Source organism: Oncorhynchus nerka, linkage group LG6, assembly GCF_034236695.1.
Source record: "Oncorhynchus nerka isolate Pitt River linkage group LG6, Oner_Uvic_2.0, whole genome shotgun sequence".
In the NCBI taxonomy this organism is placed as follows: domain Eukaryota; kingdom Metazoa; phylum Chordata; class Actinopteri; order Salmoniformes; family Salmonidae; genus Oncorhynchus; species Oncorhynchus nerka.
In genome coordinates this window covers 47,903,302-47,930,015 of record NC_088401.1, presented here as the reverse complement: position 1 = coordinate 47,930,015, position 26,714 = coordinate 47,903,302, and the positions used below count along the sequence as shown (strand labels likewise).

The following is a 26,714-nucleotide window of genomic DNA, read 5'->3' as shown; positions in this document are numbered from 1 at the left end:
TGTCTTTCTGGGGATCCATTTCTTGACTGATAATAAGAAAACAGTATCGTGCATAGGCTTTCATCGTCAATCATCTCGTATTCTGATACTGTAAAGACTGCCATTTAATGAGCCAGTGCTATAACTCTTGGCTATTTATACCATTGTTTCAGATCGTCTACAATATTTTATTCCAGAAGCAGAAATAACTAAGTTTCGACATAACACAACAGTACATCAGGGCTCTGTTCTTCCAACAACAATACCTGTAGAGATTGCAAGGTGAGCCCATATCACTGCCGAGCGCGTTTCCATGATCCGATCTCGACTTGTTTCCTCATTTAGTACTCGAGAGAATGGAGAAAATGTGTTTGGAGAAATGTCACAACAGCTACTGTCCATAAGAATGTATAGAGGGAAGCCACCCGAGGAAGCCTCCTTGCATACTGACTTTGGTCGCCAGCTGTACGGTGTTTCCTCCGACACATTGGTGCAGCTGGCTTCCAGATGAATTGAGTTGTAAGTCAAGAAGCAGTGCGGCTTGGCGTGGTCGTGTTTCGGGGGACGCATGGCTCTCGACATTTACCTCTCCCCAGTCCGTACGGGAGTGGTAGCGATGAGACAAGACTGTAACTACCAATTGTATATAACGAAATTGGGGAGAAAAAAGGTGTACAAAGTACAAAAAAAGTAAAATACTGTACAGAAATAAATAAAATAATAATTGATAGAGGGCGCACCTCTGATCTTTGCCATTGATCACTTCTGTGATAGCAAAGCCCGCATAGAGGGCTTCATCGTCTATTGGCAATTGTGGGCTCTATACATCATTATTGGTCCATGTATGTGCGGTCTAACCAGAACTGGTGGCACGAGAGAAAGATTTCGATTTGATTGTACAGATGTTTGGCTAACAGAATATATAATAATAATTAAACAGCCCATATGACAAAACCTGAGTAAGTAGCCTATATTTGGTGCAGCGCATGCGGCTCACCTTGCTACCTCCTTCCGACAGCCCAAAATTTGAGGTTTTTTCCATGAAAGTAACGCAAAGTAATACATCATTATTATGTAATATGTTACTTTTGTTGAACGTAATAAGTAATATATGAATTATCTAATCCCAACACTGCTTGTAGAGTTTATATTACAATCTAATCAAGCAGATAGCGCCCACTGGATTATATCAGAGGCCAGAATTAGATTAACAGGCAAAAAGAGATTAGCAACAAGTCAGGCCTATTCAGCTACTCAACAGGCTCCACAAACAATCTGTCTGACTGGCCGGTAATGGGAGATCTTTCAAGTTCTCTCAGGACATGAAGAGAACCACATACATGCACACACAGAGAAAATACAGAATACAGAAAACGATAATTTCTTAGTTTGTGCAATTGAACATAAAACAATGCAATAGATGCACATCACACACTCTTCACGTCATGCATGTAACCTGAACTAGCATGTCAGAGAGATTGACAGAGAACACAGAGCAGGTTGAGGGAGTATGGGGGTGTGAAATAGACTCACTTGAGAGGTTGTCAAGCAGCACTAGACAGGAACAGGCCTAGTGTTGCAGAACCAGAGCAGGAGTTTGGAGGCAGAGGAGCAGCCACTGGAGGAGGCGGCACATGGTAGCAAGAGCAGGGGGCAGAAGAAGTCCAGACAGAGGGTGAGAGGCAAGAAGAAGAGAAAGCGGGAGGGAGGGAGGGAGGGAAAACAAGGAAGCGGGGGAGAAAGGCAGAGGAGAAGACAAGGGGAGTGGGAGAGAGAGAGAATGAGTGGGGGGGGGGGGGGGAATCTGGTTAGTCCACACCCAAGTGACTCATTCAGCAGTTACTAACACACAGCTAGTGTACATACAGCCAGATACTTTAGGAGACAGGTCCGCACGCAGGTCACTAAGCTAACATAAGGAATTGTTTTAAGATGGTCATACCATGGATCATTTAGCTATTGAATTTTGAATTTTAAGACCCCTGTAGGTATCCAGTTTTCTAAAATAAATTATTTGATAAAATATTGAATTGGGCTTTTACTACTATAGCCCATAGAAACACAATGAATAGCAAATCCTAAATGACAACCGGTACCAGATTCAATTCAGACGAGTCCTGTGACACTTGTGGGGGTCGTAGAACAAAACGGATAAAAACATTGCGTTCGTGAGAATCTCCCCTTTCCATAGTGGGGTCATAGTTGTTTGTAGAGTCCGAACGGTTTGGGCTACAGACAGAAGTTGGCACATCGGCAGTACCGACATCAGACGAGTCCCGTGGGGCTTGTGGGGGTCGTAGAGCAAATGGAGAACACCATCGTGTTCGTGAGAGTCTCATCTTTAGTTAGTAGGCCAACCTGTTCGGACGCTACAGACATTTTCGTAAGAAGACCGATTTTTGGGATGCCTCCTGGTCTGACAAACAATGCTGTAGCTCTGACACTTTCCACTGCAGATGCAGAAGGCCATCGAGTGGATGTGGTGGATTGAAACCTAGCCCAAGCAAAACAAATTCTCTAGCTTAAACTGACGGATTCAGACTTTTTTTGTTATTATGTTACTTCACGGTACGTAAGGATTAAGGACAAACAGAAAATTCAGCACACCAATATTAAAGTAAATGGAAGAAGTAGTTGAAAAAGTCTATAAAAAACTATCTACAGTGTCTAACAATATAGAGGAAGGTTTGAGATGGCAAAAGGCTCTCGTAAGTAATAAGACAGACAACAAAAGACCCTTAAACCAGGTGAGTCAGACTTGCTCTGTCTTTATATCTGAACCTGAAGTCATATGTGTGGTTAGCAGCACATACATAAACCACAAATGATTATTATTGTAAAACATTATGGGCTCGGCATGTAAAAGCAAATACGAGAATGTACACAGTATACACATAGCCTTAATCAAAAAGGCTATCAGGTGCTAACTACGGGCTCGGCTGCTTGTTTGGTGCCATTCTTCTTCAGTAAACCACAACTTAACTCACTGCTGGGTAAAGACAGGAGTGGATAGGATACTGAATCTACAGTACAAAGAATACAACAATGGACTATTTCCCTATGTGCTCTATAACAACACTGCTGTGAGGTCCACAGGAAAAGACAGCACAAACTGGCTGAAAGACTGTTGTAAGGGGAAGGTGTATGACAGTTACCAAATGGGCATCCCTCTGTAATGGTCCCAGCGAGGGCTATCAGCTGTAACGTTCTGGATGGTTGAGCTCAGGCTCAGACTCAGCAGAAGAACAACACAGGGTCAAGTCACGTCTAACTGACTAAATTGTCCGAGCCGAGAAAAGCAAAAAGGCTCTAGGCAATGGGCTCTATTTTCAGCTGGGGCTAAGTGTCAAACGTACATTAGTTTGCAATTTCATAATGTAAAAATTGGCATACTGGCAGGTGTAGACCTTACAGTGAAATGCTTACTTACAAGCCAGGGCGACCAGCACGTAGGTCCAGAATGCTGTTCATCGACTACAGCTCAACATTTAACACCATAGTACCCTACAAACTTGTCATCAAGCTCGAGACCCTGGGTCTCGACCCCGCCCTGTGCAACTGGGTCCTGGACTTTGACGGGACGACCCCAGGTGGTGACAGTAGGAAACAACATCTCCACCCCGCTGATCCTCAACACTGGGGCCCCACAAGGGTGCATTCTCAGCCCTCTCCTGTACTCCAGCCCTCTCCTACTCCCTGTTCACCCATGACTGCGTGGCCATGCACGCCTCCAACTCAATCATCAAGTTTGCAGACACTACAGTGGTAGGCTTGGTTACCAAAAACGATGAGACGGCCTACAAGGAGGTGGTGAGGGCCCTCGGAGTGTGGTGTCAGGAAAATAACCTCACACTCAACAAAACAAAAGGAGACGATCGTGGACTTCAGGAAACAGCAGAGGGAGCACCCCCCTATCCACATCGATGGTACAGTAGTGGAGAAGGTGGAAAGTTTTAAGTTCCTCGGCGTACACATCACAGACAAACTGAAATGGTCCACCCACACAGACAGCGTGGTGAAGAAGAACTAAATGAGGAAACAAGTTCATCTCATAAGTATATACTGTACTCTATACCATCTACTGCAACTTGCCTATGCCGTTCGGCCATCTCTCATCCATATATACATATTCTTATTCCTTCCTTTACACTTGTGTGTAAGAGGTAGTTGTTGGGAAATTGTTAGATTACTTGTTAGATATTACTGAATGGTCAGAACTAGAAGCACAAGCATTTCGCTACACTCGCATTAGCATCTGCTAACCATGTGAATGTGACCAATACAATTTGATTTGAAGTTCTGAACAAGTCCCGGATCTAGGACATTCCGGGTAGGCCGTAGCCCTCCCAGTCCACCAGGTACTGCAGGGTGCCTCAGACCCACAAGCCTCCAACAGACGCCAGACAGCGTAGGCCGGGCGACCATCAACAAGTCAAGGGTGCGGAGGGGCAGCTGTGGGTGGAGAGAAGGGACTGGTCCTTACCAGCTTGAGACAGGAGACATGGAAGGATTGACAGACACACAAACGGTGGCAGTCCAGTGGACAAGTTCGGCAGTGTGTTGTGAGCATCCTCTGCCTGGGTGTAGACGAAACAGCAGAGGAACTTCTCAAGCATCTGGTTGGCCCATTCGACTGTGGGTGGAACCCCGAGGAGAGATTCCCCGACATCACCGACAGGGAGTAGAAGGCTTTCCAATACTGCGCAATGAACTGGGACCAACGAGAGCCGAGACAATGTCCTGAGGAAGTCTGTAGTCGAAAGACATGGGTAATCATGAGATCAGCGGTCTACCTCTGTGAGGGCAAATTGACGATGAAATGGGCTGCGTTGGAAAACCGATCGACAACCACCAGGATAGTGGTAAGCCCTTGGGATGGGGGTAACCCTGTAATAAAGTCTATGGACAGGTGGGACCAGGACTGGCTGGGTATGGGCAGAGGTTGGAGCAACCCAGCCAGTCGCTGTCGTGAGGACTTGCCTTGGGCATAAGTGGAGCAGACCGTAAAGAAGGATCTCACATCCTCAATCATGTTGGGCCACCATAATTTCCGTCTCAGGAACTCCAGAATCTGATTAACCCCTGGATGCCCAGTTAATTTAGAGGAGTGTCCCATTGTAGTACTTGGGAACGGGCTGATCGTCGAACATAAACATGTTAGTGGGACCCCCCCTGGAGTCAGGTTCTCGGGTTTGTGCTTGTTGGACGGTGGACTCAAAACTCCATAACATGGGGGCCACAATGCGGGAGCTGGGGATGATGGGCTCGGAGTCCCTCTCCTTGTTAGAGACATTGTGTTGGCGGGATAAGGTGTCTGCTTTCTGATTCTTGGATCTCGGATGATATGCTACTGTTAAACAGAGCCCACCTATCGTGGCGAGCGTTCAACCTCTTGGTTTCTTAAAGGGAGACCAAGTTCTTATGGTCCATCCAGATCAGAAATGGATGAGGTGCCCCCTCCAACCAGTGTCTCCACCCATCAAGGGCCCACTTAACTGCCAAGAGCTCCCAGTTGCCTCCATCGTAGTTGCGTTCCGCTGGTGAGAACCACTTGGAAAGAAAGGCACATGGGTGCAGTTTCTTGTTCCCTTCGTTTTGCTGTGAAAGGACCACCCCTGCTCCAGTGTCTGACGCGTCCACCTCTATCACAAAGGAACGTGTAGAATCAGGATGGACGTACTTAAGTAAAAACTACTTTAAAGTAGTACCAAAGTAGTTTTTTGGGGTATCTGTACTTCTATTTATATTTTTAACAACTTTTACTTTACTACATTCCTAAAGAAAATGATGTACTTTTTAATCCATACATTTTCCCTGAGACCCACACATACTCGTTACATTTTGAATGCTTAGCAGGACAGGAAAATGGTCTAATTCATACACTTATCAGGAGAACATCCCTGGTCATCCCTACTGCCTCTGATCTGGCGGACTCAATAAACACATGCTTCGTTTGTAAATGATGTCTGCGTGTTGGAGTGTGCTCCTGGCTATCTGTAAATAAATAAAAAACCTAGAATACGTGGCTGTCTGCTTTGCTTAATGTAAGGAATTTAAAATGTTTTATACTTGTACTTTTGATACTTAAGTATATTTTAGCAATTACATTTACTTTGATACTTCTACTCAAGTAGTATTTTACTGGGTAACTTTCACTTGAGTCATTTTCTATGAAGGTATATTTACTTTTACTCAAGTATGACAATTGGGTACTTTCTCCACCACTGCACCCACTAACATGCAAGCTGCTGCTACTCTGTCTATCTTATACTTACATGTAAATATGGTATTGGAACTGAGTTTCTTAATATTTCCTGTATATAGTATGCTTACTTACTTTGTGTATTTCATATTCCCTACTCTTAATTCTTGTGTGTTTTTGCTAGTAATACATTGTTATTGATTAATGCATTGTTGGATTTTGAGTTTACAAGAAAGACATTTCACGGTACTTGTGCATGTGACATTCAAATTTGAAACTAAACACCAGCCACACTACACGATAAAGGCACAAAATTGCGGAAACTGACAGACGTTTGTCAGAGCCTAAAACAGCACATAGTGGTATTTAAATAGTCAGACCGAGACCCTGTCACACTGAACGAGTGAAGATGTCCGACAATCGTTTTACGACCTGGACATTTTGTCTGGGACGGCAAAAATCGTGGCATAAGACGGCTACAACCGCAGTCTGTGCGGACATTTAGCAGTGTCGCGGTTGGTTATGGCATGGCTTTTGACAATGGAAGCGCAGCCTTTCCAGTCTTGACTCTTGACGTGCAGTGCCCATATGCACATGGTACAAGAGATGTGCTTTTTGTGCCTGTAAACCTTGTATGTAGCAACATTGTTTCATTTGATTAAAACAATTAAGTCCTTAGTAGACTACCCTTACCATACTCTAACAAAAGCTGGTTCAACAGCAATGCATCTGGTGTCCTTCCTATCCTAACCATCCATTAGCCAAGTAGCCTATCCATTAAAAGTTTTGAAATGTTCTACTCGTGAGGCTTTTGCATTATTCACATAGGTCCTGCAGTGCATATTGCATTCGGCTTGTATCCATCCCCATTTTCAAAGACTGCCTCTTGGCCGGTTACCAAAGACGAGCTCATCTAAACATATTACAAATATATAGTCCTATAACGTAATATCAACGGTATGCCTCGGCTATGTCTGCTTATTGAGAACGTGCCTCACACATATAATACACTTCACGGGAGCCTAGTATTTTTTTATTTGAGGATATGTGCAATGCGTAAAGGTCTATACTTGTTGGCATGTTGATGTTTAATGTCATGAGTCTTGTCCTGGAGGCATAACTGCGCAATTTCCTCTTAGATAGGCCAGCTGTAAAGTCAAAATGTACTATATTGTAAAAATGTATGACGTGCTATCACACGTCACTGTAGCCTATGCTATTTAATAAACTGTAGAATCAATCTACAATGGACTAGGACGGGAAATTCCGTTGGCCCCAGCCAAATTGGAGTTGATGACAATGCAAAGACCGTCATTAACCTACAGAACTTGAGACGAACACATGTAGTATTAAGCCATGGAAGGCCTTGATTAGCCAGTGAGTGGTCAAGACCTCGTCACGCCTACAACTTGTTTATTAATCAAAATCCAGCCCTTTCCTATTGTGCTCTTAATTCCATCTGTTTCAATAGCAAACATATTTTTGACACACCCCCGGACCTACAGCGCTACCACCAGCCCTTAGATTTACAATGGAGTTAGGTTTGTTAGAATAGAGCCTACGGTCTAAAGAATATCACACGCATGACCCCTTTCAATATGAGCCTTTCCCAGTCAGGAACATGGCCGAGTCCTCAGATAACCTTACATACATTGATTGATGTTCCTCAACCATGATATGGTAATTGATGAAGGTCCTTGGATAAACTTACAAACGTTCAGTATTGATTGATGTTATGGTAAGGGGAAATTAGGTTTATTATAACTGTCACGACTTCCGCCGAAGTCGGCTCCTCTCCTTGTTCGGGCGGCGTTCGGCAGTCGGCGCCACCGTCTTTCTAGCCATAGCCACTCCATTTTTCATTTATCCATTTGTATTGTCTTGTTTTGCACAGTTGGTTTACATTCCCCAATTACACTGAATGTATTTATTCCTCTGCCCCCCCTCACGTCTTTGTGTGATATTGTTTGTGTGTTACGTGTTTTTGTAACGCGCCAGGCTGGCGCTCGTTATTTCCGTGTTATTTCACGAAGCTTGATTGTATTGTCAAACATTCATGTTTTGTGACCGTTTTTGCGCGCTTTACACTTTGCCTTGTCGGCTGGAGGTTTTTGACACAGCTGCATCCGTCTGTAATCTTCCTCCTGAGGATATAAAGTGTGCGCCTGTTCACAATTCTCTGCTCTCCTGCACCCGAATTCACCAGCAGTACGCACACGCCTGACAATAACTCTTGATGCAGAAATCTCACTCAGAAATCCAGATGCTTTAAACATTACCTTTAGCACATAAATAGGTTTACTGAATCAGAAAACGTGTCGTTTCGTTAGTGATCATAATGTAATGTCTTTCTATGCGATTCTGGTGCCAGGTGACAATGTCATACTCCTGTCACGGTATTTGCCACGGCCACTTCTGGTTTCTTTCTGTTTATTTTCTGCAGACAAAACAAAACAGACACTCTCCACGCTGTCCAGACACTGTCTGGTCCAGATACTGTCTGGTCCAGACCTGACACATACACCGACTGTATATGTGGCATTGTTTCAAAGCCATTCCACCAGAACCAATCATCCAGATGCAGACTGAGTGAGTATAGGAAGTATTACAAATTGCATACAATATGCTGCTCAATGTCGTATGTGCTACCTGATTGAGCTGTTAAGCAATCTGTGAAATTGAGGTCAAATACCCCGGGGAGGGGGGGGGGGGGCAAAACTGCATCTGGTAGAGACTTCTAACTTCTAACCCAGAGATATATTATATATAATATCCAATACCATAGCTTACAGTATACAGTACATTGGGGAAAACAGTATATCTAATATCTGTTTAAAATATGTCTATGTTATTTGATAGACTGCTTGGTATTCAATATGACTGGAGTGCAAGGGCATTTGATCATTCTAAACAGAGTGGGTTTAAAACCCCCACCACAGTGAAACTGATCTGCAATGCCACCCGGTGCTCACTAGCAGCGCCCACGTCCGTGAGACTGTACATGTTTTCTTAGCATCACCACACACTACCCCCCCCCCCCTCCCCCCCAGAATAACGCTAAGCTTAGGGGTGAGCTTTCATTGCTGTAGCATTGTAGATTGTGAGGAAGCAAGATGTAGGCCCAGACTGGGCTTTGCTGGCTCTGCTCTCTCAACTGCCCCATATATCTTCCCTATTAGCACTGGAGCATAAAACTGCTGTTGGTTCAGGATGTGGCACCATGGTGCGGTGTGGTTTATCTCCTCTTCACGCGTTCTCCCTACTCTCACTTTGGCCAAGGATTAGTTTCTACCACAATCACGCAATAACCGCTCTTCTACCTCACACATATAAATAAAGGAGCAGGTCAAAGACGAGGCCTTGTTCTAGGTAAGACACCTTGCGGGAGTGTAGACTGAATAATGCATCAAAACCTTTGTTCCAGGTCTGAAAAACAGCAACCCTTTCAGTTTTATATATTTATAATAGCCTAAACGTGGGCAGATTGTAATTTATTTTTAACAAAAATGATGTACCTACATCCTTAGAGCTTTGAAGTATGTATAGGGGTCAATACTGAGAGGCAAGGGAAACGGACAGTATGTCAGTACCATCTTTGAAACATCGTCTTTTAAAGTGTGAAAAAAGTAACATTTTAATCTCTCAAGAGCTGTCCCTGTGATGAAAGTCTAATGTGTTTACACAATCACAAAATCCCTCCAACAACTCCCTTTTGAAGTGGATTTTGTAATGGTGGAAATTGTAAGTAGCAAAACGTCATAAAATGATAGAGTTTCCCTATTAAGTCAAAGCTTAACTTAAAATGTAAATCATAATAGATGTAATTTATAGCACACTGAGGGGAGCCAGGGAGCATGAACCAACACAAATAGCGGCTGCTTGCGCCTCAGACAGGATGACTGTCTGGCCTGGCCTCTGTCTCCACACTCACTTGACATAACTTAGAAATATGGCTCCTCGGAGAATAACACGACTACTAGGCCTACGGGGTGAGGACGTGGTAAGTTAAAGGCTCAGTAGACTCTGGAGAAAACATTATGAATGTTATTAGTTGTGCTTGGGCAGTAATAAAATCACAATATATCACATAAAACAGTCTGATACTATCAATGGATTTAGGATTCTGTGTTTTCCCATTAAAACCGTAACAGGCTATTATGCACATTGCACATTATCAGATTGCAGATATCAGCATTAATACTGAACAATTGATTTCTTACAATACAACGCATTTTGTAACATGTATAATTTTATTGCCAGAAATCTAATATGCTTGTAAATGTTCCTGTAGATTTGAGATTGACACAATGGGTCAGCTGAATAACCGGGTGCAATTTCATCTGCTTTTACTCAGGAGTCAAAAAGGCCTGTCTCTACTACTCTGAAGGTCAAGGATCCCTGCATTTCCCGATTTGTTTACATACAATTGACTGGAACTGCATCAGGCGTGACTGCTTGAATAGAAAGAAGGGAAGAATTAAAGGAAGCTGTGTGATCTTGTGGTTAGGAGTCAGGTGAGGTTGGAGCATGCTGAGAGAGAAGGGCGACTAGGAGGAGAGATGTGCCCCGTTCATTCTGCGGTAGATAAGAATCTGACCCCTACATCTGGGTACATGTCAGCTCCTGTGAGCATCACACCAACCAGTGTTTAACCCCATGCGTCCCAGAAGAGCGAAACTGATGACTCTCGAACAGGTCATGAAAGATTAGACCACTGGCATTTATTGCTGTCATTTATTGCTTAACTTTTTCTCTCATTTACTCATAAAAGAGTATTTTTTGCATCCCTTTGATATTTTAAGTAGAAATTGTGCACCAATATTGAATTTTAAAAGCCTGATATATTAAATGAAGTGCCCTTTAATATAGACAAATGTACTGTAGAATTCAATGAAACAGATGTTTTTATATGAATAAAGGGCTTGCTAAATAAAGAGCCAAAATTCTGCATTTTGACATGTCCCCAACCCTGTGCCCACTTCTAGGTACAGTTGCAACATTCCAGGGGCCTCATTTATCAATCATGCGTAGGCACAAATCTGTATGTAAACCAAGTGTGGGATCATTTCCACACAAAGTGTGAGATTTATCCATGTGAACACTTGCTTGAGAGTGTGCGTAAATCTAACCACACAATTGTACGCACAGTGCCAAGTCGTGGAATATGGGAACTGCTTGTCAATCTTAGAATGGGGAAAATGTATGTTGAAAATGTATGCAATTGTGAGTAATAAGTAAATAATTTTTTGATTGAATTGTATTTTCATTATGAATTCATGCATATCTTGATAGGCTATATATCATTTGACCACATCAATGCATTTGTTACGATAATAATCCATATAAAGTACAGTAATCTGTGAAATTAGAGGCACGTGTGAAAGTAAAACCATTTTAGAAATACTATAAAAGACTGAGATAATGGGAAACGGAATGAGAGATGGCTCATCTTGCTCTGTTGGAAGATTTGGCACAAGCTGCATTTCTCAGAAAGCACATTTTTGCAAACCAATCTTATAGGATCTTTACGAGAATTGAAGACCTACTTGAGAAAGGTAAACACATGCCATTCCGATACACATCAAAGTGCTATCCACCCTTGGGGGTTTGGGCACTTTTCAGTGGGAGCCGATCAGCATCTCACATCCCTCGATGGGCCAATGTTTTGGATGCAATCATCAGCAAAACGAACTGTAACATAACATTTCCATACACCGTCGCACAACAAGTGGAAGTCAAGAAGGATTTCTTTGTCGTTAATGAGTTCCCAAATACGAACGGAGCAACAGACAGCACCCACATCGCACAAAAGCACCATCCCAAAACGAGTTCAACTATGTAAACAGAAAACTCTTATTGTGCAGGTGATGTGATGCGCAAAAAACACTGCTGAATGTGGTGGCCAGGTGGAACGCACGACTCCTTCATTTTGCAGAACAGCAATGTTGGCCAGTACGCCTATATGATGGACCTGTTGAGGATGGATGGCATATTGGTGCTACTCATCTGAAGTATATTTGCCATTGCTAAAGCAACTTGAAATGTCCTAATGGTCCTGTCTTTGTAGCTATGTTTTTAAAAAATGTTTTACTGTCAAACCACAACTGACTGAGCCAAATAAAACCCTTTGGTTGTACTCAATTTCTGACACTAGCATCTCTATTTCAGTCCCGTAAACATTTGACATAGAATTTCATGGTATGGCATTGTATATTCCACACAGGCTTTAAAAATAGGATTTTGAGCATATATGGTTAAATCGGGGTGTTTCGAAATGCTAGTAGCCAGTGGTGTAAAGTACTTAATTAAGAATCTACCCCTTTTAAAAAATATGTTTTGCCTAAAATGACATACCCAAATCTAACTGCCTCTAGCTCAGGCCCTGAAGCAAGGATATGCATATTCTTGATACCAAAGGAAACACTTTGACGTTTGTGGAAATGTGAAAGGAATGTAGGAGAATATAACACATTAGATCTGGTAAAAGATAATACAAGGATAAAAACATCCTTTTTTTGTACCATCATCTTTGAACTGCAAGTAAAGGCCATAATGTATTATTCCATCCTAGATGCAATTTAGATTTTGACCACTAGATGGCAGCAGTGTATGTGCAACGTTTTAGTATGATCCAATGAACCATTACATGTCTGTTTAAAATGGTGTGTCTAGACTGCCCAAATGTGCCTAATTGGTTTATTAATAACTTTAAGTTCAAAACTGTGCACTCTGCTCAAACAATAGCATGGTATTATTTCACTTTAATAGCTACTCTAAATTGGACAGCGCAGTTAGATTAACAAGAATTTAAGCTTTCTGCCAATATGAGATATGTCTATGTCCTGGGAAATATTCTTGTTACTTACAAGCTCATGCTAATCGTATTAGCCTACGTTAGCTCAACCGTTCCACGAGTGGGACACCGATCTGTAGAGATCCTTACGATTAAGTAGAAATACTTGAAAGTACTACTTAAGTAGCTTTTTGGGGTCTGTTCTTTACTTTACTAATTATATTTGACAACTTTTACTCCACTACATTCTTAAAGAAAATCATGTACTTTTTACCCTATACATTTTCCCTGACACCCAGAAGTACTCATTACATTTTGCATGCTTATCAGGACAGTAAAATGGTCCAATTCACACACTTATCATGAGAACATCCCTGGTCATCCCTAATGTCTCTGATCTGGCGGACTTAATAAACACAAATGCTTAGTTTGTAAATTATGTCAGAGTGTTGGAGTGTGCTGCTAGCAATCCGTAAATAAAAAAAACAAATCGTCCCATCTGGTTTGCTTAATATAAGGAATTTGATGCGATTTACACTTTTGATACTTAAGTATATTTGAGCAATTACATTTACTTTTGATGCTTAAGTATATTTAAACCCAAATACTTTTAGACTTACTGAAGTAGTATTTTACTGTGTGAATTGTCTATTAATGGTATCTTTACTTTTACTCAAGTATGAGAGAGAATTGGGTACTTTTTCAACCACTGCTAGTAGCCAAGGTCATGCATGAGCACTACGGCCGGCTGGTTATATCCTACCGGTGTGCGTATGACGCTCGTAGGATTGTTAGATAAATCACACCTTTTCTATGTGTACAAATATTCTAAATTAAGTAGAATTTTAGAATAGTTTCCATTCAATAATGACTAATAAGGCTTTCAATAAATTCCCTGGTTTTGCACGAAAATCCAGTTGGAGGGTTTCTGGAATTTTGCAACCCTACTTATTAGGGAGATTTCAACCCACTTAATCAAAAACATTTTAGAGTTTCAACATGATTGTAAAGCCCTAGTTATTTTGGTGCTTGACCCAATTCATTTCTGAAGATTATTTATTTCATTTGATTAGTGTTCAATTATGAAAAGTACCCAATTCTCATACTTGAGTAAAAGTAAAGATACCATAATAGACAATTCGCACAGTAAAATACTACTTCAGTAAGTCTAAAAGTATTTGGGTTTAAATATACTTAAGTATCAAAAGTAAATGTAATTGCTCAAATATACTCCCTCATTTTAAGCTGAACTCTGTTACTATACGTCAACTGAACTCTCGTTTTAAAATGGTGAAACTATTCCTTTAAAAAAAAATCAAAAGAAAAACATATGATAGTCTAATCATAGTGTAAAATTAGGTGAGCTGGTTCTAGTCTTTTTGGCCATTTTTGGCCTGGTGTTTTGTGGTGGAAAACTTACTGGGTTGAGCATATCAGGTCAACCCTGTTACCCATAGATTGACAGGCTAGAAATCTTTTATAAATTTGATATTTTTTTGTGAAGTTGCATTCAATTGCCAGTCCCTATTGCACACAACAAGCCATTCCCCCGTCACGAGGGGATTTATGGTTGATTTAAGATGAAATCGTCAACCCTGTTACGGTCAACCCTGTTACGGTCAACCATGTTACTTTATTTGGCACTTAATAGGCATTTACTATAGTACAGTTTTTTATTTAACCTCTTGAGATGGCAAAATTCGTTTTTTATGAAGTAAAATATATGACAGAATGTAAAACATTAGGTGAAATCAAAAGTTACGTACTTCCAAGTTACACTTCTCAAAAGGCATCGAATTGGTGGAACGACCCAATTACCTGCAAAAGACAGAAGGTAATTATGAGTTAACGTGCTTATTTTTCATTTCATTCGTTTGTTCCCATTTGGAATCCATCACTTAGTCATGTAATCTTTTTTGCTCCGTTTATTTCTCCACCACTGATGTTCAGTTGAGTACATCATTGCGGACTGTGCTGTGCTCACTCATGCTGTTCTATTCCATTTTAATGCATACAGCATCAGAGGTAATCATCTAGAACAAAATCCCAAACTTGACCTTTCTTCCCATTAGGTGTGGTAATTAGTGTTATTACAAAAGCTGTGGTGGTGCAGTCAGCAGCAAATTCCAACCAATTTGTATAAATTGTGCAACAACTTTCAGTGTTCCTCCAGTATCTCTACCTGGCACCCTGCGTAGTATACAACTAGAGCCTGGATCTTGCCCCCTTGACAGCACTTAATAAATTCCAAGCAAGACTTTAGCACTATTACCCATCTGTTTTATTAACATCTGGGTAAAGGTGTTTGGGGAGTTACCAGGAATCAGGTGCAACGTGTCCAAACCTGGCTGGCAAGATGGATAAAATGTATATAGTTGACATGGCACCCTAGTGGAAGCCTAAGCACAGAGCTCCTGCAAATGTGTACATATTTGTAGGTGTTTTTAATGGTTTTGTTTATTTTTTATAACATTTCGTTTTTATTGCACATATCTGGCATTTTGGACCCACTGATTTGCAGATTGACTGGCAGGTTAACACTTTTTTGGCTTGGCTAGCTAGCTTTTGTTTGAAAAACACATGGAAACAATACCATCTTTGTTTCATCTGGCTGCCAATTCGTGATCTTTTGAGAACATCATTTGAGGAGTGGCCTGAAGCGTAAGAGAAATGGGAGACGGAGGAATCCAGCAGTGCTGAAGCAGAGGGCTCATAGAGAGGGCGACTGGCTACTATTCTGAACTTTGTGTGGTGAGCTTTCTGGCGCCCTAGCTGCTGAGGCATCAACTAAGTAGGTGCTACACAGAGTGGAAGAGGAGAAGTCCAGAGGCTATAAGACGATACAAGATCATCAGCAGACTCCATCACCATCATCTACCATCCTCTGTCTAGCTCCCTTTGCTTAAGCCATGAATTGACCCTCTCCACCTTCGGAGGATGTAGCTTTCAAAGACTTGGCCTCTATTGGTTGACCTGTCATGATATATTGCTTGCTTGTTTTTTTTGCTCTTGAAGCGCTTTCAGATTCTATGAAAATCGCTATAGATGTAATATAAAATTATTATTATTATTTATTTACTATCATCTCTATATATATATATATATTAACAATGCATCCTTCACTTTAGTCAAAGATTAGAGTGAGGCATGCATTGATAGTGTCTGTCTGGGTGCAGGGCCCTACAGACTGAAGACAGGATGAGATGGTAAATAGGGCCTGTGTTTTAAACTCATTCTGCTGCGTTTGATAATCACTGATTAGCCTGGGTTCCTTCCACTTAACTCATTCTCCCAGGTCTATAGCTGCCTCACCTCACGACTCGCCACAGCTGCCCCGACCAACAGACAGCCGAGCATAATTCACTCCTCTGTTAATCAACTAGATTAACCTGCTTGACAGCTCCACCAGCTAAACCAGAATTTATGTTCACCCAGAGTTTCCAAGCAGAAGACAAAGATTTTTTTGCAGGGACATTGTGTAGATTATTTCATGGTCATTTATATTTTTCAATCTGGAGATACTTTCAACGTGTTCTGTTTACAGAACAGACTCCAGTGGCGAAGGAGAATGTTGTTAAACTAAAAACGGTCATGCTTTCAATTAAGGTCTGTTAGTACTTTCAACAATAGCAGTCTTTACTGCGGCCCTCAAGTTGGTAAAATATATATTTGCATTATAAAACACTTAACTTAGAAATTCAATATCTATTTTAATGGTACATTAACATACATTTACCCATAACCGAGTTTTCTGAAATAACTTCATACAAAAACACAATCTTACACTCTTGAGGTAGCCCTTTACACTCGTACACGTATAAAGGTTTAAAATGGAAGATTTGGGTACAGAAAAATCGGCTAAATTGGGAAGCAGTGGCTGTACAGTAACTTGCTATGAATTAAGTCAGACCTCTGGCTCTGCACTTCACAACACTGTATGGGTTTAGACTTACTGCCGTTATGAACTTGAGCACCTCACGCGATGTCACGGCTCTCGTCATAATGAGGACCGGACCAAAACGCAGCGTGGTAAGTGTTCATGATTCTTTATTAACCAAAACACTTGAACAAAATAACAACGTGAAAAAAATCTAAACAGTTCTGTAAGGTGCATAACATATACAGAAAACAACTACCCACAAAACACAAGTGGGACAAAGGCTGCCTAAGTATGATTCCCAATCAGAGACAACGATAGACAGCTGCCTCTAATTGGGAACCACACTTGGCCAAAAATAAAGAAATAGAAAACATAGAAATAACAAAACTAGAATGCCCACCCTAGTCACACCCTGGCCTAACCAAAATAGAGAATAAAAGCCTCTCTATGGCCAGGGCGTGACAAGAAGTTTCCCCCCATCCCTCCCTCTAACTAGGCAACCATAGAACATTTTTGTTGTCTGAGTGAATGAAATACTGTAAATGAAGAAGACTCTTTCTATTTTGAAAGATGAGATTGTTGATGATTATAATAAATACCACTTTGAAGTCATTCAAGCAAGCCAAACACCTGTGCTTCCAAATGTGCACTTCACATATCCATGTCATAAAACTCATGTCGTATACAGTGTCCAAATGTATGATCACAATGTTTGATGTACAGTTACAAGGTGACATGGCGTCAAACCCTGCGTTGTTCTGAACAGAATGAGCCTGTTTGTCTAATGTGGAGAAAATTAGCTGTGGCACACGTACCTGAATGCGCTCATGACTCCTTTCTATGCGCACCAAAATTACTATCTGTTTCCCTGAATTGCATTGTGAAAGCCAAACACTAATGTCATATTTTATAGCTTAGCTAGTCAGGTTGGCAATATAACACGCTTTCAAATGATGCCCACCCGACCCATATTGCGATTTAGAATGGAGTGTTTTTGGATTGTGTAAACAGTAATTGTGGCAGGGTTGTGTTCCAAACAAAACAACTACAAGTGTGCTTGCTCTAGTTTCTCAAGGGCACAGATAGGAGAGCAAAGAAAAAACACCTTATAGTTGAAGACTCTTCTTTGAGTTATAAAAGTGCATTGAAATTACCTTGGAACTGTGCACACTTTGGAAAGGTGTGTGGCCACTTCAAAACACAAGTTAGTCCTCTCACTCAAACCCTTTAAAATGTTTTGTCTTATGTTACACCTACCCCACATTTTCCAGGAATATTGTTATCACGTTGCTGAATTTATCCAGAGTATTTTCAGATTCCATTATCAAAAATGCAGTGAAATGTACCAGAAGTGGAGTGGCCACAAAAATTATTTGGGCCCGTAGTTTTTCCTGATCTGCTAACCTAACCAGGTAAAACTCCAGACCTTATACGGTATGACGTCATTAATCTGATTCGGTTGTAAAAAGGTTTAATATGGGCTATGATGGGACCAGTGTTCCCAATCAGGTCACATGGTGTTAAAAAAAATGGGGGTTTCATATACACAGACACAGACAAAGCAACATGATTGGACAATAAAACCCAAAGGGCTGAGCTTGCTCTATGCAGGTTTGCATCTTGTGCAACTATAGACCTAATAATAAACTAACTCACAGTCTATGTCAGCTGTTGTGCTTATTGATTAATTCCAGTTAATAATTTTTGGTTAAAAAAGTCTAGGTAGCCTAATTAGCCCAAGTTAGATTTTACTCACAAATGACAGAAATTACAGCCTAAAAATGGACAGAGAGATAGGACTATATGTTCATCTTATCATATTTCTCCAATACCTATCTAGGTTTGCAATGAAACTGTCCCTGTTTGCAAATAATTCAATCTGAAACGTCATTAGGAATCTGAACATTGTACATTCAAAAGTTAGGCCTACCTTTCCACCCCAGACAGAGAAGGTCTACCGACACAGAAAAATGTATGCTTTAATTTAAGAGTCTATTAACATAATACAAAAATCCACATCAAAATCTGTCAGTTTAAGCCAAAAATAAAAACCAATCCACCGCATCCACCTACAGTGCCTTCAGAAAGTATTCACACCCCTTGACCTTTTCAACATTTGGTTACAGCCTGTTGTTACAGCCTGAATTGAAAATGTATTAAATTGAAACGGTTACACACAATACCCAATAATGTCAAAGTGGAATTATGTTTTTAGAATTTTTACAGATGAATTAAAAATGAAAAGCTGAAATGTCTTGAGTCAATAAGTATCCAACCGCTGTGTTATGTCAAGCCTAAATAAGTTCAGGAGTAAAAATGTGCCTAACAAGTCACATAATTAGTTGCATGGACTAACTCTGTGTGCAATAGTAGTTTAACACATTTTTTTTATGACTACCTCATCTCTCTACCACACTCATACAATTATCTGTAAGGTCCTTCAGTCAAGCAGTGAATTTCAAACACAGATTCAACCACATAGACCAGGGAGATTTTCCAACGCCTCACAAAGAAGGACATCTAAAAAAGCAGATATAGAATATCCCTTTGAGCATGTTGAAGTTATTAATTACACTTGGATGGTGTATCAATACACCCTGTTACATCAACAATTACAGCTGTCCTTTAACTCAGTTGCCGGAGAGGAGGGAAACCGCTCAGGGATTTCACCATGAGGCCAATGTTGACTTTAAAATAGTTATAGAGTTTAATGGCTGTGATAGGAGAAAACTGAGGATGGATTAACAACATTCTAGTTACTCCACAATACTAACCTAAGAGTAAAAAGAAGGAAGCCTGTACAGAATAAATATAATCCAAAACATAAATCCTGTTTCCAACATGGCAAGAAATTTTATCCTGAATACAAAGTGTTATGTTTGGGGCAAATCCAATACAACACATTACTTAGTACAACTCTCCATATTTTGAAGCATAGCGGTGGCTGGATCTTGTTTTGGTTATGCCTGTAATTGTCAAGAACTGGGGAGTTTTTCAAGATAAAAAAGAAACAGAATGGAGCTAAGCACAGTCAAAATCAAAATCCTACAGGAAAACCTGGTTCAGTCTGCTTTCCACCAGACACTGGGAGATGAATGCAACTTTCAGCAGGACAATAACTTAAAATACAAGGCCAAATCTACACTGGAGTTGCTTACCACGAAGACAGGGAATGTTCCTGAGTGTCCGAGTTACAGTTTTGACTTAAATCTGCTTGAAAATATTTGGAAAGACTTGAAAATGGTTGTCTAGCAATGAAGAATTCTAAAAATAATAAATTGTGCAAATATTGTACAATCCAGGTGTGGAAAGCTCTAAGAGACTTACCCAGAAAGACACACAGCTGTAATCACTGCAAAAGGTTATTCTAACATGTATTGACTCAGGGGTGTGAATACTAATGTAAATTGATATTTTTGTATACAATACATTTGCAAAAATGTCTAAAAACACGTCTTCACTTTGACATTATGGAGTATTGTGTGTAGATGGGTTAGAAAAAAAACACTAAATATGGAATAAGTCAGGGGGTATGAATACCTTCTGAAGGCACTGTGTGTCGGCCTTCTGCATCTGAGGTGGAAGGTGGCTTAGCTACAAAAGTGTTTGTCAGACAGTGAGACATCCCAAAAATTGGTCTTCTCGCGAAAACGTCTGTAGCGTCCGAAACTAATATAACCACTCTATGGAAATGGGAGACGCTCACAAACATGATGGTGTTGCCCGTTTTGCTTTAGGACCCCACAAGTGTCACAGGACTCGTCTGAAATCGGAAACGTTGACGTGCCAACGTCTGTCTGTTGCGTCCAAACCGTTTGGGCTACAAACTATTATGACCCCACTGTGGAAAGGGGAGACTCTCACGAACACAATGGAGATTTGCTCTACGACTCCCACAAGTTTCACGGGACTCGTCTGAAGGTAACCCATACAAATGAATGGAAGTATACAGGTACAGTAGTTTTGTGCCTACAAAAATACGGGGTTAAATAGTCCAAAAAAATCTAAAATATTTTATGAGCTTTCTTATATCTCTTAGATATAGGACAGACATTTCAAAACCTTATTCCTTATCATACATTTTTGGACTGTCTTTTTTCCCATTTATGAATGTGTTTTTAAAACGTGTTTCTATGGGCTATAGTAGTAAAGGACAAATTCAATATTAGATCAAATCATTTGTAAATATATATTTTTTTTTTATAGCTAAAGGGGTCCTAAAATTCCAAATCAAATAGGTAAATGATTCATGGTATGATCAATTCCATATGTTACCCTATCTTAAACCCCGTCTGGGTTTAAACATATTTTATTGTACAGAAAGTGAAAAGCTTAATCAATTGATAGTGATAGAATTAGATTACTTCATTTTTTGTCTACTAGGCTATAGAATGTCAAAGAAACGAAACAATGATATTCCCATATGCATCTGAGTCATGTCTTTCCAGGGGATTTGACAGCTTGTTTCTAGCAAAGCATCACTGACCAAAGCACTGTTACAGATCACTTGATATAATCGGACACATTTGATTTTGTTCAAAATCTTAAGCTAACAAGACCTGTGGTTTTTGCAATTGTCTTTAATAACAAGGTGAGTCTTGGTTTTAACTTAACAGCCCTTCACAGAGGTAGGCTATTTAAAGAGTGCATGGTGGGTAGAGGAATTGGCCTAATTTTGTCTGTCAAAAAGGTAGGCCTAAACCTCTTATTTCTTAAATAGGAAGAAATAGGCTCCAACACAAAGCCCTCGTTGAGACATATTACCATTTCATCAGTTACTAATTACATGACCCTCCCCTGGACTAGATTTAAAAATACTAAACCCTCCCTTTGACTGAAATTGAAAAAGCATGACCCCCCCCCCCATTTTTCCTCCAGGTAACCATTCTGTACATTTCGATCCGTCCCCTAAACTAAATCAAAAGTGGTTTGGCGCTGCCACACCTGGTTGAAAAGTGCTGTGGCAAATGCCGCCTCGCCACACGTTTTCCGGCGGCCCTGAAAAGTACAGTCAATGTAAAATGCACATAAAATCAACAGTGTAATACTTGGATTCAGTCTTGTGAACTGTTGTGTCCTCATCTTTGGTCGAGTCATTTTTCCCCATCATCTCCAACCTGTTTCCTTTCAATTGCTACAATGTTTATGCATATGTATTTCAGATTTCTTCTGTAAGAAACGTTTCAATTCAGCCCTATCATATAAGTCATTTCCCACGAGTGTAAGGGGTTAATACATGTCACAGATCGATGTTTCTTTTGTTGTTGTTAATGCTCCGCCCTTTTGCCAGTTCAAATAGTTGGTGTCACAGGGCCCAGTACTTTGCTCTGGTTCTTAACAACTTGATTCTAGTGGTATTGCTATGGCAAACAAAAGGGTTGTCAGGAGTGAATGTTTTTCAAACATGCAACCTTGAACACGCAACCTTCCTGTAGAAGAATTACTTGGTATTTGTGTTAGGTCTAGATCCCAGTGTAAACTGTATTTTACAACAGCACAAAAGAAAACGATTGAATTCTTAACTGACCAACATCAGAGGTCCATTCGCCTGAGAGATGGAAGTAGCTGCAAGATGATGACACAGACGTATGTGTTTTTGAACTCTGCAACTGTATCTCCTGTACTCTCCATTCTCCAAAGGGAAACACATCTAAATGTCACTAACAAACCATGCATAAAGCACAGAGTTAATGCAAACCATGCCATGCTAACTAGTTCCCACTAATTTGAATAATTCAAACAATTAATCCCCCATCTATTAAACATAATTGTTATTCCTTATTTGCTTTGCTTTATGAGTTTGTAGAAATATTAAGGAAGCAGTTTGTCTTCATTATGCCGGTTAACATACCTACTCCGTCCTTTTCCTGTTGATTTAATACAATCGCTCAGCTATAGTAATACCATTCATCTAACTGTAGCAACAAAATAAACACAATCAAATGTGAAAAGTTGGGAACATTAGTTTTCCTGCAATAACGTCTGAATTAGTACATCGTGTAATTAGAGTCTCTTGTTTTGTAAGATTTCTGTCTGGGAAAAGCGGTTAAGGACTAAACGATCAAACCAAATTTTATTTGTCACATGCGCAGAATACAACAGGTGTAGACCTTACCCTGAAATGGTTACTTACAAGCCCTTAACCAACAATGGCTATGGCTGTGGCTATGGCTATGTTTATGGCCATCATTTACCTGTCTAATGACCCAGAGTAGTGATCTAGGAGAGGAGAGCTGGGCATCAGTGATTCATTGGTAGTAATATTATACACATTAATCATGACGCCTTATTTTCTTGACTCTCGAAATCATTCTACTCCAGCAACACAAGAAGATAGAGATTCCCTTAAGAGAGAGTGCTTCAATGGAGAGGTGGAATGTAGCCAACTTGACTGTATCTTCATAAGAACTAGCTGCTTGTCTGAGATATGGGCTAGCTGGGACTGAGCGGGGACTGCTGGTCATAGGGTAAATGAAGTAATACAAAAAGAGAACATCCTGTCATGCAATGGTTTAGTAGTGACCCTCTGCATTATAGCCATGTATTGCAACATACATCAGGCCAAATCTCTAGAAGAAGCCAAGGGGATAAATAGAATATGCTTAGTTTGGACGGAGCTATAGTTGTTTCCCATTATAGTCTGAGAATTCTAAAGTTAGAAAGTTGGGTGGATGAATGACTGAAATGTAATAACACAGGAGATACATGTACTACTAAAGCAACATGACAGAGACTGACTGTAAGTCTCTAACTCACCAAGTCTAACGGGAAAGCAAACAGTCTATTGTACAGTAGATGGTAATCTGTGTAAAGTAATAAAGTCATATGTCACTCAGGTCCTGGAACATGGTGGGAATGTTATGGCAGGTGCATGGTGGTCATGTAAGCTACAGTTCATCCACCTGCCTAAGACCCCATTCCGTACCATTGGAAACAATATATTAATAACAAAATCTCAAGCTGAGGCAAATATCATCTGAAGAGTATCTGTGGGCTGTAGAGAGTTAGAGTGGCTCTCAGGTACGTAGGTAAGGAGGGCACTTACTTGAGCACATGTGTGGAGCCGTTGATCTGTGTGGCCGAGCAGGGGGGCCCTGGACCTAGTATGGATGGCCGCCTGACGCTGTAACGCTTTCTCCCACAGCAGAGGATGATGAGGAAGGCACGGCGGAAGGACTTGTTCAAGAAGGCATAGAGAATGGGATTGAGCATGGAGTTAATGTAGCCCAGCCACAGGAACGCTGCCCACAGCTGGTCGGGCACTGTATAGCTTATGAAGGGGTCCACCACGTTTGTGATGAAGAAGGGGGCCCAGCACAGGCAGAAACAGCCCATGATGATGCACAGAGTCTTGGCCGCCTTCGTCTCCGTACGCATCCGGTGGTTGCGCTGGTGGTCGGCGCTGTCTGCCGAGGCGGCAGCACCCCCTGCCCGCTGCAGCACGCCGATTTGTCGTGCGTGCGCCCGTGCAGTCACATAGATACGCTGGTAGGCCAGTACCATCAGAACCAGAGGGATGTAGAAGGCCACCACGGAACACGTCAGAGCGTAGGGCTTGTTGACCATGAAGACACACGCCGTCGAGTTGGCTGCATCACCGCTGAACTTCCGTTCCTCTATCTACCAAGGGGTAGGGATGTGGTAACACCACCCACACATGTCACACACACACACACACACACACACACACACACACACACACACACACACACACACACACACACACACAGAAGAAAAACACATACATACATAGTTAATGTGTCAGTTCAATGAACTTTAGTTTCACAAACACAGTACAGTTATAATTCTGAGAACAGGTCTATGATATGACAAGTTGATATGGATGAGGACAATACCGTTCGATGACAAATTGTGGCAATTCATTATTTCCATGGTGAGAGGATGGGCTTGTCAGGGTAGTCCACCACTTACAGTGGAGTCCTGTAGGCTACTGATGATTAAGTTGATTTTTCTAAACAATGAAAATTAAGTAGGAGTGCAATGATGAACAGTGCACAAACCAATCTCCAATCAATGCTATTTCCTGAGCAGACTGACTAGGTCCAGACTGGGAAAGAAGAGGTTCGCTGAACTGATCCTTCAACACTGTCTTCTATCGGCACCCTGCCAGAACGTCAGGCCACTTTCACATCACATCTGTGCCTACTGCCTACGAATCAAAAGCGTTTTGAGCTCAGTCAGGAGAAAATAAATGACACTATGATCGATAGATATACGCAACGCATCTTTTTATTTTTAAATTAACAGGAACTCCATCTACATTGGGGAGGCAGCTTTGACTGGGCTAGCGTCCTACCCACTGGGCACACACTTGTTCAATCAACGTTGTTACCACATAATTTCAAAGACATTACATTGAATCAACGTGGAATAGATGTTGAATTGACGCCTGTGCCCAGTAGGTAACGTATTAGCTAGTCCTGGCTCAGGAGCCAATATTGAATAAATAATATTGGTCTATCTGTTAAAACTTGTCATATTCATCTGTATGCAGATGCCACTGTTATGTATATCATTGCCCCAACTGTTAACCAGGCTATGTTATACCTGCAATCTGAACTTGTTGCCTTACAGAAAGCCCTGGTTGGTTTAAAACGTGTACTTAATGTGGGCAAGAGTAAATACATGTTGTTCTCTAATTCTTGCAAAAAATGTTTCAAATGGACTACATATTCATTCATTGGGTGGGTCTCCCATCAAATCGGGTTCCTAACTATAAATATCTGGGCATTTGGATTGACAAAGATCTCATGTTTAAAAAACATACGTTTGAGCTAGTTAAAAAGATAAGATTTAAAGTGGGCTTCCTTTTCAGAAATAGATCTCGCCTCTCCCTAAATGTTGGTGCTCAGGGCACCACTGTGAATTAGGCTCCCCCGAATATATAAAAGCAAAAAATATATATATACATTTGATATCAAACCACGAATTAGCTTCTCCGAGGGGACCTGTCAGAAGATCTGTCCATTTGCCTCATGTCCTCAACTTCTTTCACAGCTTGTTGTTTATTTGTTTAAACATGCATTAGTATATCGACTGGGCCCTCTCGTTGGATGAAGCTTTGGCAGAGACACTAACGACTGAGCCTGGAGATGTGTTTCTGCTTGACCTACTGATTTGCTGAGTCTCATTTCTAGGTATATGGTTGTGGTCACTTGCAATGTGTAGACCTATATACACGCAGTGTACAAAACATTAGGAACACCTTCCTAATATTGTGTTTCATCCCCTTTTGCCCTCGGAACCGCCTCAATTCATCGGGGCATGGACTCCACAAGGTGCCGAAAGTGTTTCACAGGGAAGCTGGCCCATCTTGACGCTTAATGCTTCCCACAGTTGTGTCAAGTTGTTTGGATGTCCTTTGGGTGGTGGACCATTCTTGATACACACAGAAAACTGTTGAGCGTTAAAAAAAACTGCACCGTTGCAGTTCTTGACACACTCAAACCAGTGTTCCAGGTACCTACTACCATAAGCTGTTCAAAGTCACTTAAAAGGCAAGTTCACCTAAAAATACTTCTTGGCCCTTTAGAACACTTGCCTAGTCATTTGTCAGTACCACAGACAGTTTTTAGGTCCATTGTTTGATTAATTAGATGTAGGTAATAAGCTTATTCTACTCCCGCCTTACCGATAGAAACCCCATACAACGTCAAAGTCCATCATAAACACCTCCCAAACACACTGCTCTGGCCTCCCTTGACCGCAATAGTCCTTGTAATGACTTTCTTGGCACAATTTTTTGGTTTGAGCCGGAGTATACTGAGGCTGAGTTGTTCCATTTGCGGGCTGACCAAGAGAAAAGAGCTATAGAGGGACAGGAGCGAACAAATGTTCAG

At 41.1% G+C, this 26,714-nt stretch overlaps 1 protein-coding gene across 3 annotated transcripts in view; it reads right to left on the bottom strand.

Moving 5' to 3' along the window:
* LOC115131135 (5-hydroxytryptamine receptor 4-like) overlaps positions 1 to 26,714 on the bottom strand; it is a 147,465-nt gene that overhangs the window by 26,878 nt on the left and 93,873 nt on the right. For all 3 annotated transcript variants that reach the window (XR_010464099.1, XR_010464100.1, XM_029662732.2), the window contains exons 6-7: positions 23,900 to 24,474; positions 14,741 to 14,792 (exon numbers count right to left, since the gene is read on the bottom strand). Coding sequence is in view for 1 of the 3 variants with exons in the window: in XM_029662732.2 (XP_029518592.1) it covers positions 14,789 to 14,792; positions 23,900 to 24,474 (579 nt within the window). In the remaining 2 variants the exon portion in view is untranslated. The remainder of the gene's footprint in view (positions 1 to 14,740; positions 14,793 to 23,899; positions 24,475 to 26,714) is intronic.